The sequence below is a fragment of the Pinus tabuliformis genome, chromosome J (genome assembly GCF_031772625.1).
Source record: "Pinus tabuliformis cultivar Carrire ecotype Pingquan chromosome J, CPIR1, whole genome shotgun sequence".
NCBI classification, from domain to species: Eukaryota; Viridiplantae; Streptophyta; class Pinopsida; order Pinales; family Pinaceae; genus Pinus; species Pinus tabuliformis.
In genome coordinates this window covers 821,135,211-821,152,836 of record NC_142295.1, presented here as the reverse complement: position 1 = coordinate 821,152,836, position 17,626 = coordinate 821,135,211, and the positions used below count along the sequence as shown (strand labels likewise).

The 17,626-nt window shown below is 36.6% G+C and overlaps 1 protein-coding gene across 1 annotated transcript; it reads left to right on the top strand.

Moving 5' to 3' along the window:
* Positions 1-4,614: 4,614 nt before the first annotated feature.
* LOC149229223 (uncharacterized) lies at positions 4,615-5,430 on the top strand. Its single transcript, XM_089380980.1, has one exon. The coding sequence runs from the start codon at positions 4,615-4,617 to the stop codon at positions 5,428-5,430; it is 816 nt and encodes a 271-aa protein (XP_089237106.1).
* The last annotated feature ends 12,196 nt before the right edge of the window (positions 5,431-17,626 follow it).

Here is a 17,626-nt window from a genome sequence, read left to right as displayed (position 1 = left end):
TTATTGAAATTATATATGTTTATTAGTTTCAATTTCATGAACAATATTTTTAGTTTACTTCTTTAGTGTATATTTATACTCATTTACATTAAATTCTCATATGTATAGATGAAATCAATATCAATGATTAGATGTTAGAAAAAATTGAAAATGACGCATATGGATATAAAAGAGTTGACCATGTTATACGATATCGTGTTAAGTTCATTATTAATAAGTTCCTCAAATATGAAAATGTGACAATTCGAACTCAAATTTTGTGAGGTCTCTTAACACCAAAGAAATTAAAAGAAGCTACAACACTATTGGAAATTCAAAAATCAACGAAAGATAAAAAAGGTGAAGTAAAATGTGATTCAAAATATAAGTAGTATTCTGAAATCAATTGGAAGATATAGAAAGAAAAGTAATCTAGATGCATGTAGAGAAATACAAACAATAATGGTTTCATCAACTACCAAAGAAAATCATTTGATAAAATCTATGGAAAAAGCATTACATACCTCATGAAAAACATTGCACAAGCTTAGGGAATTTCAATTGCAAATAGATCAAAATGATGATCTTTCTCATTGGACGGTTATTTATAGGTAACCATACAAAGATAAACATGGAGAAATGTTAAAAAAATGATATATGAATATTGGATGACAAATTCATGTGTTTCAAAAAAAGAAAGGGATGTGATGCAGATAAGACCAAGGGTCGTGACTTGGTCATATTATCTTCATTTGACGTGCATATTACCCCGTTGGAAAGACCTCTCCAAGGACTATGACGAAAAAGATGATTTTAGATTTAAGATAAAAAAATAAAAAAATCGTTGGCGGTATATTGCCAAATAAACACCGTTTAGGGCCTCAAAACAGCTCTGGAAGTTTAGGACCCGAAAAATTGCTAAAAATAGTAAACTGTGCTACAATTAAGGAAACTAAAAAACGGAAAGAAACAATGGTGGGGGTCTAAGTGGAATTGACGGGTGACCACCAATATCCTGTTGCATCATAAGAATAGCATAAAATCAGTATGAAGAACATGAAAAACATATCTTAGACACCACTCACATAGAGTTTTTTAATAAGTTCAAAGAAGAGAATCATGGAATTAATGTCTCAATCAATACTTTTGTGTAAAAAAAAACCATGGTATGTTAAACCTATCACTGTATGTGACACTTGTTGTTGTCGTTATCATGTGGAATTTCAATTATGATATGATATCTTCCTTAATGTTGGTAAAACATTTTGGAAAAATTCACCTCCTCCTTCCACTGTCCATGATTTCGTATTCCAAATTCTATGTGGAAGAGAAAATCATAAATTATTTTAGCAAAAGAAATATCTTGGTGGTAAAAAATGTGATCATTGTGGAAATTTGACTTTGTTTCACAACACATATCCTATTGATATGAATGATCAATCAATTTCCAACATAAAAGTGCATTGGAAGAGATATGAGTATATACATACATCAATTGGTTCAAGTAGTAGTACAAGTGCTAGAAGGATTGACTTACAAGAAGAATAAACTTCTATGATAGAGTTTTGTAAGAAGTTTGTGATATAAATTTATAAATACAACAAGCATTCTCTTCGAGCTTGATGGCAGGACCTACAATTCAAAAAATCCCATTAAAAGTTTCCACTAGGGACCATTTTCTCAATAGTTGATTTTAGAGAAAATTACACATTTGTTCCACAAAATGAAATATATAGTGAATATTATCATTCTAAATAAGTCTTGCTTATTTTCCATGTTCTATATAGACATGTTTAAAAAAATGTTGATCATATAGAAAGTACTAGTGAGAATCGACATGTTGTTAAAGAATATCATTTTTTATATCAACGATGATCGTACACATGATACACATGTTTTACAAGATTTCTTTGATAATATTTAGGACTCAGTGAAAGGTCATGGAATAAAATTCATTGAACATTGCATATGGTTAGATTGTTGCATAAGTCAATTCAAACCTTAACGATCATTCTTTCGGTTGTGCCATCTCCATATGAGAACCTATGAAGACTAGGTATTAAAAAATGTTTCCATTAATATGATGGTCTTTTTGTTAAGTTTAAAAGAAATTCAAAGATCCTAAATACTACTATAATGTAAGAATGGAGAAGATCACAATCTTCTTGTTTGCTTTTTATTATACACCTATCATGTTTGCACTATATCTTTCCTTTTTATGTCATCATTTTATCTTTTCAAATATTTTTCGTGCTATCTTAGTAACATTATTAACTTTATTAAAATCACACTACCATCAATTCAATTTTTTTTTATCACTTGTATACCTTGATAGATCAAAAATATGCATTTTATTGTGTTTGTCCTATACATGCAGTACATACAAAACCTATTAATACTAATAATGCATGCTCTACAAATAGTATTTAATATTTGAAAATGTAATTTACTTTAAGAGAAAAGTTAGGCCCACATTGAGATTAATGAAACATCAGTTAATTCAATATTTCAAATTTTAATCTCAATCTCTAATTTTTCTCACATTTCATGAAAAGCACAATAGTAAGTGACTTTAAGACAAAGAAGGTGCTTTAGAATGTATGTTTTATAATGAAATTTTATAGTATGTTTGCTCTGAACAAATTTATATTAAAATTTAAGTATCCGCCACATCCATAATAGCTCTTTCATACAATATGTTGATCTATTTATGAATGACAAATGTACCATGTTTTGTAATTTGTAATTTTACTATTCATTAAACAGCTTGACAAAAAACCTTCACAAAACATAAGAATCAACCCAAATACATTTTATCTTCTACCAACATTATAAGAATCATCATGCAAAATGTACCAACTTATGCAATTCTTTTTTCATTGCCTCATATTCATGGACTTATATATATGGACGAGGGCGCTCTGCAACTCGCATTAGGGTTTCAGCAATCCCTGCTACGGCAGGCTCTCCTGACAGCGCTCAGTTTTGGCAGGAACAGGAAGAACTTTAGGTTCACATCTTTTGTTTTTTATTGAAGGAAAACATGCAGCCCCCTCAAGGGGAGGGAGACGCGCCTCCCCCAAAAAACGACAACCAAAAGAGCCGGATCGAAGATACTGACAGCAAAGACAAGCACAATGATAGCAATGCTGAAAGTAGTAAGCAGTTGAACTCTGAACAACCACAGAAAGACAAGCCTAAAGCGAGTTCTTCGACCTGCAAACCAGTAGCCACTCACAGGCCAAAAGTGGAACTACCGGGCCATCGAATCAATGCTAGAATATAGTTTATGAGGGATCACACTCTGATTGGCAAGTTTATTGGAATATGGCCAAATGACAAAGCGTTAAGAAGCTGGATCAATTCCAAATGGAATCCAAAAGGACACATCACTCTGCACCTAGGGCCAAAGGGGTTTTTTACTGCAGTCTTTAACTGCCTGGAAGACCGAAACAGGGTTTTGGATGGAGGTCCATACCTCTTTAACTCTCCAGGACTTTTTCTCAAAGGATGGATTGAACATTTCAAATCGGATAAGGAAGACTTAAGCTATGCACCTATGTGGATAAGGCTGTATTCTCTACCGTGGGAGTACTTGGAAGAGGAGTCCCTCAGGGCGATTGGTAATGCTCTAGGCGAGTTCATCAAGGTAGCAGAGGAAACAAAGTTATGCAGATACACTTCATATGCCCGGATCTGTGTTTACATGGACCTCAAACAAGCTCTGCCAGATACGGTAAGTCTCTTTCATGAAGATGTTGAATGGATACAGTTGATAGATTATGAGCATGTACCTTTTAGATGCAGGAAATGCCATGATTTAGGCCACCTCTACAGAGACTGTCCGCTGAACAGGAAACCCCCACCTCAAATGGATTCAGATAATCCAACGCCTGATGGATTTACCAAAGTGTTGAATCGCAGAAGGGGACATAAAAAATCATCAGCCACCACCAAGACCAATCCGGTTGATCTGTCAAAACCCTCAACAAGCAATAGCTTCGCAGCCCTAGCCAGTGATGATATTCAAGATCCTGATAATACACCCTCAAATGAAAAGGAATCCAGCAAAGAAAAGAAAAACGGAACTCCACCGCAGCCAGGGGAAAAAGTAGTAGACGAATCGGCTCCTCTCCCCAAATCTACAACCCAGACTTGGAGCTTCCTTGGAATGGAAATCGATGATACGAATCCCAGTGTAGTGGCAGAGAAGGAAAGTGATGGGAACTTTCAAGAACCCCATCTCATGGAGGAAGACACTAAGTCTATTGATATTGGTGAGCTGGACATTCTAGGCCTAGAACAAGCCTGTAAAATAGGAAACTTCGACAAAATACCTGATAGACAAGTGGATAATCTAGTGGAAGTCCTCAATCGCGCTCAAAAGAAGTAATCTCTAGGAGTTCAGATTGGCAGTCAATGGGATGGGAAATTTATCACCAAAGATAGTAAAAAGAGAGGAAGGAAAACCAATCTGGAAAGAACTATCAAGATAGGAGAAGTGTTAGTTGAATCAGGCCGATATGCCAAGTTAAACAAGTACTTCAATGTCGACCCCAAACCTTCTCAATGAAGTTAATATCATGGAATATTAGGGGGCTCAATAGCCCAAGGAAAGGCAGACTTTTAAAAAACATGGTCATGCAGGAAAAACAAACCATTCTCTTTCTGCAAGAAACAAAATGTAATTCGACAGTCTTGGAAAAAATAGCAACAAAGGCCTGGCCGGAAGGGCTAGCAACAGCTGTTGATGCTCAGGGCGCGTCGGGAGGACTGGCAGTTCTCTGGGATGCACAAGTAATTCAACTTGACAATATACATGCAAATAAGAACTTCATTCAAGCAATATTTCACATAATCGGCACCAACATCAATGGCCATATGACAAATGTGTACATCCCTCAGGAAACCATGCACAAATCTGAAATACTGGACACCTTATCGCAACTGAACTCAGAAAGGCTACACCCACTATGGATATCTGGAGGTGACTTTAATATGATAGCAAGAATGGAGGAAAAAAAGGGAGGCAGAAGCAGAGGCAATAGAGATGGGACCATATTAAAAGATTTTATTCATAATAACTGGCTGATTGATCTCCCTTCAAATAATGGCCTATTCACTTGGAACAACAAAAGGGAAGAACCACACCAAATAGCCTCTCGTCTCGATAGATTTCTTATATCAGATAATGCAACTCACCTAGGTGGAGAATTCATTGCCTCTATCCTTCCTGTTTCGGGCTCTGATCACTGGCCAATAGCTCTCCATTGGAATTGCCCCGACAACAGTATTCGGTGCCCCTTCCGGTTTGAGGCTTTTTGGTTAACTCATCCTGAGTTTAATGAATTTGTTAGAGCAACCTGGCTCAAATTCAATCCCTCTGATGGCACCAAAATGTCTATATTCCAGCGGAAGCTTAAGTATCTCAAAGGAGAAATTAAACGCTAGAACCATTCCACTTTTGGCAACATCTTCAAAGCTCAGGCAACCCTCAATCAGGAAATGAAGATTATTTAGCAAAGGATCATCACAGAAGGGCGTTCTGAAGATCTAGTAAAGAAGGAGCAATATATAGAAAACCAAATCCTTGATAGGGCTTTACAGGAGGAAACTCTTTGGAGGCAAAAATCAAGGGTTAAATGGCTGAAGGATGGGGAAAAGAATACGAAATTCTTTCACAAAACTACAGTGCAATGAAGAATGAATAATCATATTTCGTACATCAAAAATGATCAAGGGAGCAGAACTGAAACTCATGAAGGTATTGAAGAGGAGTTCCTCAGGTACTTCAAACAGGCTCATCAAGAACCCAACATAAATCGAACAAAGGCTATTGATAAAGTTACAAGACACATTCCCAAATTAATCACTGAAGAACATAATCTTCTCCTCCTCAAGCCCACAAGCCTTCAGGAGGTTGAGATTTTCATGCATCAGCTGAAAGCAGGGAAAGCTCCGGGTCTGGATGGATTCACTTCCAATTTTTTTCACAATTTATGGGATCTAATCAAATTGGAAGTCTGGCAAGTTGTTGAAGAATCACGCACTTTGAGATGGATGTACCCAGGACTGAATGCAACCTTCATTGCATTAATACCCAAAGCAGAGGAATCTAATACTCCGGACAAATACAGACCGATTGCTCTTTGTAACATCATATACAGGATTGTCTCCAAGGTTATAGCTTCCAGATTGAAACCTTTGCTCCCTTTTATTATCTCTCCAGAACAATCTGGATATGTGGAAGGATGGAAGATCACGGATGGCATTATTTTAACTCATGAAATAATCCACTCCCTAAAGCACTCAAAAAAACCAGGTATGTTGCTCAAAATTGATTTGTCTAAAGCTTTTGATAGTCTAAGCTAGGTTTACATACAAAAAATTCTAACTGCCTTTGGATTTGCCCCTTCTTGTGTTAGATGGGTTATTAATCTATTATCCTCCTCGTTCTTCTCTGTTCTCATCAATGGTATCCTGTCGCCCACATTCCGTCCCTCCAGAGGTATCAGACAGGGAGACCCACTCTCACCATTTCTTTTTGTCATTTTAGCAGAAGGACTGGTTTGTAGCATTAAATCTGCTCTGCTATCCCAAAGCCTCAAAGGCCTTTCTTTTTACCATTCTCCCTCCTACTCTCATCAGCAATTCATGGACGATAATATGCTATTTGGTCATCCCTCTGTTCAAGAAGCTCGTATCTTCAAATCCATCCTTTCAAATTTCTCTGATGCTTCTGGGGCCCTTATTAACAGAGTCAAGTCACAAATTTTTTTCTTCAATACCCCTCCTCCCACCCAAAGAGCCATAGCCCGCATTCTTGGTTTTACCATTGCGTCTCTTCCTTCTAAATACCTGGGGGCCCCCTTAATTGCCTCGGCTCTCAAGCATTCCTCCTGGAAAGACCTATTAGAAAAGCTAGAAGCACGACTGCTCCTATGGACTCACAGAGCTCTCAACATGACCAGCAGGCTTGTGCTCATTAAAGTTGTTCTTCATTCCATGCCCCTTTACCTTTTCTCAATTCTTGCAGCTCCTAAATGGGTTCTAAAAGAAATAAAGAAGCTGCAGCGCAATTTCTTATGGGGTAATTCAGGCCCCAATTTAAAGTGGGCTCTGGTCAAATGGGACAATGTCTGTCTTCCAAAGAAAGCTGGAGGTATTGGGCTAAGAGACCCAGGGCACATTAATGCGGTAATCGGCGCTAAAATTTGGTGGAGATGGCTCTCAAATCCCAACACTGCTTGGGCCTCCCTATGGATGGCAAAATATGTGAAAAATACGCCCATTGAAGAAAGAATCAGAATGTTAGAAGTAAGCACAGGTTCAATTATCTGGAATTCGGCCATTCAACATAGAAACCTAATACAACAACATAGCTTCTGGGAAGTGAAGAATGGTAACACAGCATGGTTCTGGGAAGACTCCTGGCAGTAGCTCCCAAAAATCAAAGACACTCTCTCCAACCTTCCAGAACAAGATATAAATCAGTTTGATAAGGTGAATCAATTCTGGGATTCTTCTTCCACACAAGAATACAGACAATGGAAGAAAGCAAATTAGATTCTACCACACAGCACAGAGCAAATTCAACTCTCTCTCTCCTCAGAATTACAAAAGTGGCAAATCCTCTCCTCAACAGGAATGGATGTTCTCAGATGGGGATATGAAGAGAAAGGTATTTTCACCACTAGGGAAGGATATAAATTAATTATTAAGGAAAGGATAACCAAAGATATTTTATGGGATAAGATCTGGAATTCATCTAATTGGCCAAAGGTGTCTACTTTTCTGTGGCTTCTGTGTCATAACAATATTCTCACTTGGGATAACCTCAGAAAAAGAAGTTTCTTTGGACCATCTATATGTACTAACTACAAGCAGGTAGAGGAGTCAGTGTTACATCTAATGCAAACTTGTCAACTAGGACAGAAACTGTGGGAAAAGGTTACATTCCGTTGTCAAAAAGAAGGAAGAGTGCATGGGGATATTAAAGGCACTCTTCACAATTGGAGTCAAGAGCCATATCAAAGCAAACTCTTAAATACATTGTGGCAGCTTATTCCTGGTCTACTAATGTGGAACATCTGGAAAGAGAGGAATAGGAGAATCTTCAAAAATCAATCAATGTCTATTGAGCAGATATGGACTAGGCTAAACCAGAACATTAAAGAAACCATATCTATCAAAGCCTGGTCCCAAGAAGATTATCCATCACTGTCGCAGGAACAAACTATCTGGGCCAATTGGAAGTTTCACTTAGATCATCAGTCCACTATCAATGACAAACCCACTAAGAGTTACAACATTCCAATAAGTTGGACTCCATCGCCAATCAACATGTTTCAACTCAACTTTGACGGAGCTTCAAGGGGTAATCCTGGAAAAGCAGGATATGGAGGAGTCTTCAGAGACCATCATGGCATTCCTTTACTGACCTTTCTTGGCTCAAAAGGCTGGGACTCTAATAATTCAGCAGAATTGGAAGGATTGTGGCGAGGTCTTAATCTTGCTCAAGACAGAGGATTTTTTCCATTAATTATTGAAGGGGACTCGCAAATCATCATAAACATGGCCACAAAGCTCATGCAAGGATCCCCCATTCATAAAGTCAGTAGCAGCTGGAGAATGGCTCAAAGACTCGAGCTAATAGACCAATGGCTCTCTCAACACCAAGCAATTTCTTTCAAACATATCAGGCGGGAAGGAAATAAGTTGGCTGACTTTCTTGCTAATCTAGGAGTGGATACTGAAATGGATTTCTTTGATGGCCCAATCTCCAGCATAGCCTCAGAGAATCAACTCTCAGATTTTCATACCATTGTGAAGAATGACATGAACCAGAAGTTGGATACACACCTGGATGCGGGTGTTATTAATAGGAATTAATGAGACGCATGCAGAGACGGCAGCTGTCCTGGCACCTGGACGGTGGACGCAGCTTACACATTCCCGCAGCATCTGATATGAAAGTTGAAAGGTGCAGCATTATGGCTCTGTTAATGGCATTCAATGCGCATTCGGCTCGAGAAATTCGGCAAGGTGATTTAACCATGGCCCGCTCTCTGGTTTCTGCAAGTGACATTCTAAGCTCCTTCTTCCTTTGCTCGTTATTTTTTCTGCACCCCTGCTCTGTTCAGGTTGTCTGGAAGCTCCTCTGGTTCTTCAGTTTGGTTTGTTCAGCCTGCGCCTGGTCCTCTCCCCTCCAGCTCTGGTCATCTTCCCTTCCTAAGCTCCCTGTTCATCCAGCCATGGCTCGACGTCGTGGAGTCCCACGTCATGGTAGTAATACTGGCAATCGCGGAGTCTCACGTCGTCGTGGTGGTTCTGCTCCATAGAACATCACTCCTTTAGCCTCTGCCACTCTGTCCTCCCCGCCTTCTGATCATTCTCGGCCTTCTCTGAACAGTTCCTTTCAAACCACCCGTTTTAAGTTCAGGAGCAGGCTCAATAAGCCTTTGATTTCTGCCAATATTACTGTAATTTTTACGGAGGAGGAAGATGCACCCAGCAGTTTAGACAACATTTCCATGTCTCAGTCTCAGTCTCAGAATGCAAGTGGATTTCAGGGTGAGATTGCTGGGGTAGTGCTCAACGCTGATAATATGCAGAACGAAGGTGGATTCCCGGAAGCCCTTCAACCCCAGCCAGCGTCTTCACAGGATCAAGTACTTGCTTGTGAACCGGTGCATTTTACAGGAAGCATTCTGAATCTAGTAATCCCTCCAGATGGTGGTGTTCTGGAAGCTGAAGATAACAAAATGGTCACATGGATTGGCTCTCCTAGCGAGGTAAATAAGGACGCGACCGACTCTCATACTCATGATTAAAGAATTCTGGTTCAAAGGCTCTGTCAGCATTCTCGTCTATGATCTGTCGTTCTCAGGTTATGCATCTATGGTTTTTGTTATATCTGATCATGCCTCTGGCATTGCTTTTGGTATAAGTACGAATCGCTATAGTTTTTAGTTCAGAAACACTTAAGGCCTAGCTAGCCTGGTTTTTGATTCTTTTGTAATGGTGGCTTCAAAAGATTGTATCTCAGCAAAAAAAGAGCTTCCACTAGAGCTATTATGTCAACTATAGGTCTGCTAGCTTTTTGTCTTCTAGCATTCTTCAATTTTCGCTTCAAAGTCTCTCAATTATGTAAGGTGATTGAAGAAAGCTATATGTTTAAGCTTCTTTGGTGGAGGGCTGGCTTTGGCCCCCTCAGAGGTCTAGACCTCTCTGTAAATATTTTTATCTTTTTTTAATAGAAATAGTCTTTACTCAGAAAAAATAAATAAATCATGCATCATGAAAATGTATAATGTTTTATAATGCAATTTTATAGTGTGTTTGTCCTGAAAAACTTTATACTAAACATTAAGTATCAACTGATATCCATAGTAGCTCTTCCATATAATATGATTATCTATTCATGGATGCAAAATGTATATCATGTTTTATAATGGAATTTTAAGTTATTATTGTTTTAGACATCTATAACAAGGTAAGATTCATGAATACAAAATGCACCACGTATTGTAATTTCCAGTTTTACTATTCATTAAACAACTTGATAAAACAACTTCACAAAACCTAAGGATCAAACAAAATATATATTATATTCTACTAACATTATCAGAATCATCATGCAAAATGTACCAACTAAATGAAAATTTACTTTCATTGCTTCATATTCATGAACTTCAACGTAAAACTTTTAAGCATCAAACCATGCATCACACAAAATGTGCCATGTTTTATAATAAAATTTTATAGTATGTTTACTTTGAAAAATGTTATATTAAAGTTAAGTATTAACCCACATCTATAGTAAATATTCTATACAATATGATGATCTATTCATGAATGCAAAATGTATACCATGCTTTATAATGCAATTTTAAGATATGATTTTTTTAAACATTTACACCATCATAAGATTGATGAATGAAAAATTTATATCATGTTTTATAATGCGATTTTAAGTTATGATTATTTTAGACCTATACCATGATAAGATTCATGAATGAAAACAACACCATGTTTTGTAATTTTAAATTTTACTATTCATTAAGCTACTTCACAAAACCTAATAATTTGAACCTAAATCCATATTATCTTCTACTAACATTATAAGAATCATCATAAAAAATGTATAAACTCCAAAATTAGCATATTAAAGATCAATTCATAATAAAGAGTTCTATTTAAAATATGTCCAAAATTTATATCAATATAAAAGTAAATATAATAAAAAATTTCAAATAAAAATATGTATCAAAGTCATCAATTCATAATCAAGATTTCTACTTTAAATATGTCTAAAATTTACATCAAGATAAAATTAATATAATAAAAAGATTTTCAAATAAAAATTTGCATCAAAGAGAATCTTACTGAAATATACGATATACCAACATCCTCGTGTTATCATCAGATTCATGGGTTCCCCGCACACCATGTGTAATATGCATATATAAATAAGATTGTGTACTTTTAAACTAAATTTTAATATATTAAAATTAAATGAGAATTTTATCATCAAAACAAAATTATAAAAGTTTTCAAATTCCATGCAATACCTCGTGGTGTTCCCCCTTCATTGCGCTATTGTGGAACCCTTGTACAACACATGTACATGTATATATTAAAAATTTAAAAATTGCGCATGAAAATGCATGAACTTGTAATATTCAAAAAATTGTAACAACGTTTTCAAATTATGTAGACAATCCAATCCCTGTAGCTGACTCAAGTTTCAAATTCCATGCAATACCTCTTGGTGTTCCCTATGCATTGTGCCCTCATGGATTGTTGGAAATCATACTGAGAGAGGGGGTGAATTAGTATTATTAGATCAATAATTTAATTTTCAAAACTGATTTGTATACGCCACTTCAGCTGAGTGAACTAGCGTGTATATGTGATTGTACTTAATGCAACCAGTGTATATGTAGAGATCTTTTGATTTACCCAAATTATCATGTATTGAACTTTAATCAGTATATCAGGAATTCATTAGACAGTGTAGTAAAAAGAGATTAAAGCATCACACATAAGCAAGATACATGAACACCAAGATATAAGGTGGAAACTCAATGTGGGTGAAAACCACTTGCTGCAATCATCTCTGTCTTCTTTTAATAAGAAAATTTTGTTTACGGTATTTGTACTGGTGCAGTCTTATACTAGTACGCAGGCTTCTACCTGCAGAAGGCTACAACCTTCTCTTGTTCTCCAGCTTCTACTGGAAGGGAGCTACAACCCCCTCGCTTTTGTACTAGCCGATATGTTTACTAGTACGTAAGCGCCGACCTACAAAAGGCTATGACCTTCTCCATTTTCTTCTAGGGACCACGTTTCATAAATTTTCAGACTGGATCCATGAACAACATCATATCAATTATATCTGCATCAACCAATCACCTTTCGACCAACCACAACTGAATCAATCAATCACCTTGACAACCCATCAATCTGATCATTCAGAATACTGTCACCAGAATACAGTAACGTGAACCCAAGCCAGAACCCAGAATAGTGCAACAGCAAATAGAAGCAACTAAAACATATTTTATAAGGTATACGCTGCTTTCATGTGTTGAACCTGTGTGCATACACACTTTCCTCAATGCGAACTAGCGTACAGATCTGTAAATCAAATTTATGATGTATACACTGCTTCCATATGTAGAACCAGCATGTATATGCTACATTTCTAAAGTGAACCTGCATACAGATCTGTAAATGATGATTTAAACATTACAACTATCCCAAAATTCAGTCATACCCATATCATCATATATACAGACTACAACATGCGCCAGATATTCAGATACATGAACAAACCATATAAATATAATTCACTTCAACCCTTAAGATCCTAATACAACATTAGATCTTATCCTTCATCAAACGCTAAGGTTCATCCTTGGTTCAGATCAAGCTCAACACCATAACCCAATAACCTGCATACTAGATCTCACACTTCATCAGATATTCAATGCTTGTGTATCTTGGCCTAATGATCTTCTCCTCCTTTTATAGTTTGAGGCATTTCTCAATACCATGGACCAAAACTACTTAGAACTAATATCTTGGATCAAATACCTAGGGTAAATACCTCTAACCAAATACCATGGACCAAATACTTCGGACCAAAAACTTAGTTTTCCAACGTATACATGCTTTTCCTTTTGTGAAAGTGTGTGTGTACATATACGTGACTTGTATACAGTGAAACCGTGTGTATACGTGGCTTGGCCAATGGTGAACCTGTGTATACCTCTCTTTCTTCATTCTGTGTAGTCTGATCTGTAACTCTGCGCTATTAACCTGGTATACTATGATCTTTCATCTGAGTGAGTTTCCTTCTGAACTGATTCCTTGAAGCTGCCTTGCATTTCATCACAACTGTAAGCACTACTGTCATGCATTCTGTCACATCTGATATCTCTTCTGTAGATTCATCTAGTTACCGTATACAAGTGAGTTGTTTTGCTATAAGTGGGTTACCATAAAGTACAACACATACGTCATACAAGTACAACACATACATCGTAATGCCAACAATCTCCCCCTTTGGACTTGATGGCAACAACAACCACACCAAGTCACTCTCCCCCTTTGACATCAAGGGCAAAGGGTCATGCTCCCATTGAGTGCACGATGAAATATTTGATATGTTGAAATGTGATGATTGAGCTCCCATGATCGAGTCCTTCCTGTCACTAATGACTCATACATACATCCATCTCCCAACCAAGTCGGGATATACGAAATTTGACTCATCCACCCAACCAAGTGGGATATACAATTGACACAAACATTACATCATCCATCCCATGCATAGTGGGGTTACAAATTAGGTCTTTTCATGACCTTTACATTAAAAGATGTACATGAATTATATAACAGAGACCAAATATCTAAAACAAGACCATGATAGTCATCAACAACTATCGTATGATATGCACCATTAGCAGCATCTGTCAATCAGCATCCAGACCAGAAACTTGTATATGTCCATCATTAGTTCCCAAACTATCATCAACCATGTTCTCCCCTTAAAACTGTTCCACCTGTTCATTGTCAGATCTGATTATTGCATATGTCAGTAAGAGATATCAAAGCATCATCATCAATGAGAGATTCATCAAGTTATCAACAACTTTATGAGAACCAATATATTTCCACATGTTATTAGTAGAGTGAAACCATCATCAAACAGAGCAGATAATTGACAGAACCATGGTAGACCACTTTTTTTTTAGTCTGGCCCACTGTTTTCCTTCAAACCAGCATATACGCGATTGTGCCCACAAAAACCCGCATATGTACACGACTACTCTTTATGAAACTCATGTATAACCACCTTTCTTTGAAGAAATTAGGATTTAACAATAGGATGATGCAACAACTACTCTCAACTTTTGTCTGAGATATTCAGATGTCTCTCTGGACAGTCGCTTAATGAATATATTAGCAACCTGTTCTTTGGAGGGAACATACTCCAGTTTGACATTTTGTTCAAGCACTTGTCCATGTAGAAAATGATATTTGATGGGTATGTGCTCGGTCTTGGAGTGCATGACTGGATTTTTTGAAATACTAATGGCACTTGTATTATCACATAGAATGGAGGTAGGTGGAGTACATGTGATCTGAATGTCTTGCAAGGTTTGCATCATCCAAAGTAGTTGTGTGCAGCAAGATGCATCAGCGACATATTCTACTTCAGCTGTAGATAATGCAATTGAACTTTGTTTCTTGTTGAACTAAGACACTACCTGAAACCCATATAGAAGGCACCACCACTAGTACTTTTTCTATCATCAACACTTCTTGCCCAATATGCACCTGTATATGCATGAAGTGTAAGATCTATATCTCTAGGATACCATAAACAAAAGTTCTATGTTCCTTGAAGATATTTGAAATCCTTTTGACTGCCTGAAGATGTGTTTCCTTAGGATTTTCTTGGAATCTTCCAACTATTCCCACCACATGCATGATGTCCGGTCGGGTACCTATTAGATAAAGCAAACTACCAATCATGGATTTGTAAGTTGGTTGATGTACTGTTGTTGATTCATCATTTGAGCTAAGACTGCATCCCGGTACCATTGGGGTACATACTAGTTTAGAATCTTCCATGCCGTATTTTTTAGGATCTGTTTGAGATATTTAGTTTGTGAGAGATAAATACCATCTTTATTTTGTTGAACTTGTAGACCAAGAAAGTAGGTGATCTCACCAAGCAAGGACATTTCAAATTCTTGCTGCATTAGTCAGGCGAAATTTTGACTCATGGATTCTTCATTGCTACCAAAAATGATATCATCAACATACACAACAATTATTAGCAATTTATCTGTGTCCATCTTTGTATATAGATTGTTATCTGTTGACCCCTTTGAAAAACCTTGTTGGTGGAGATATTTGTCAAGACGGTAATACCATGCTTTTGGAGCCAGTTTTAGACCATATAGAGCTTTTATGAGTTTTCATACAAGTTTTGCATCATTTCCAAGAATGAATCCTTTTAGTTGTTCAATATAGACTTCTTCTTCTAAGTCTCCCTTAAGAAAGGAATATTTTACATCCATTTGGTATACTTTGAATTTCTGAAAACTAGAAAGAGCAAGAAACATTCTTATGGCTTCAAGTCTAGGAACAGGTGCAAAAGTTTCTTCAAATTCTATACCTTCTTGTTGACCATATCCTTTGCAAACAAATCTAGCCTTGTTTCTAATAACTCCTCCATTCTCGTTCAGCTTGTTTTTGAATATCCATTTAGTTCCTATGATATTCCTATCATGAGGTCTAGGAACTAATTCCCAAGTATTATTCTTTTCAGTTTGCTCAAGTTCTTCATTCATCGCCTTGACCCAACATTCATATCTACATGCTTCATTCACATTTTTAGGTTCAGTGGAAGATAGTAATGCTAGATAGCTTGAGGTTTCGACAATAGTTCTTCTCGTCTGCACACCTGCCCCCTTTTCCCCCAAAATTTGAGTTTCTGGATGACTTTTCTAAACATACCTATACGGAGTCTTTTCTTCTATCGTTATCTCTTCTTCTACTGCTTCATTGGTTTCTTCTTCAAAATCAGTGTGGTTTGATGTGGGAAAATGATCCTCATCTTTTTCATTGGCATGATCTTTAGTTTTTATCTATTTTGGATTTTTGCATGCTTCATCAACTAAAACATTAATACTTTCAATAATTTTCCCAAGTCTTTTGTTATAACATTTATATCCTTTACTTCAAGAAGAGTAGCCAAGAAGAATACCTTCATCTGCTCTAGGTTCAAACTTACCAAGTTTTTCATCAGTGCTTTTGATGTAACATTTGTTTCCAAACGCTTTGAAGTACATTACCATAGGATTTTTACCATACCAAAGTTCATGCGGAGTTTGAGTGTTTTTTACTCAAACATTTGCTTGGTTGAGAATAGTGATGGTGACGAATGTAGCTTCACCCCAGAAGCTTGCAGGAGTTCCAGATTCATCTAGCATAGCACGAGCCATTTGTTGAACAGTTCTATTCATCCTTTCTACCACTCCATTTTGTTGAGGAGTCCTTGTGGTGGAGAACTGCCTTTTTATTCCATGTTGTCCACAAAATTCAAATAATTCATCCAAGGTAAATTCCCCTCGTCGATCAAATCTAAGGCATTTTATTTTGTGATCTAATTCATTTTCAACCAAAGCTTTGAAGGCTTTGAACTTTTCAAATGCTTCATATTTATGCTTTAGAAGACCTATCCAGCACATTCTGGAAAAATCATCAATGAACAATATAAAGTATTCTTCTCCATGAGGCGAATTTTCTCTTGATGGTCCACATAAATCAGTATGAACAAGTTCAAGAGGCTTATTAGCTCATCCTTCATTTTCGATGAATTGAGATTTGGTTTGCTTACCGAATCGACATGATTTGCATATAGTATTTTCACGAATGTTGATATCTGGAAGATCTCAGACAACCTGGAATTTGCATGCTTTTCTTATTTGAGAAAAGCTTAGATGTCCTAATCTTCTGTGCCATAGCTAGTTTTCATCATTTTTTCTTAGATAACATTATTCTTTTCCTCCCTTGAGTATGTATAGGTTGCATGGAAAATTTCAGGGGCAAATGTTCACCCTTTGGGGAAATGAAGGGGTTTTAAATTTTTAGTGGGCGAATATTTTCTATCATAGTACATTTTTACAAATCTCCTCAAATAGCCCACCTTATTTTAAGGGAGAGGGTAAAAAAGGTAAATTTAGCCCTTGAAATTAGGAGTTACAACCTTCCATTCGCCCATTTTTTATATTTACTCCATAAGTCACCTTATATACATGCAAGGGTGTAAATAAATAAAAATATAAATAAAGTGGAGGTATGGTAAATAAATATAAATATAAATAAACTATACATATGGTAAATAAATAAACGTCTTTTTATATTTAGTCCATAACCCTCTTTCTATTTATGAAGGCTCAAAAAAGAGGTTTTATTTAAGTGAATCCTATGGGCCAAATACCATATTTGTAAAAGAGGTATAGTAAATTAATAAAAATATAAATAAACGGGAGGTATGGTAAACAAATAAAACATTTTTTTATATTTACTCCATAAGTCACCTTATATTTACGAATACTCAAAA

Bases quoted from the DNA above. Each gene is read 5' to 3' on its own strand.
- LOC149229223 (XM_089380980.1), top strand. From the start codon at position 4,615: ATGGTCATGCAGGAAAAACAAACCATTCTCTTTCTGCAAGAAACAAAA.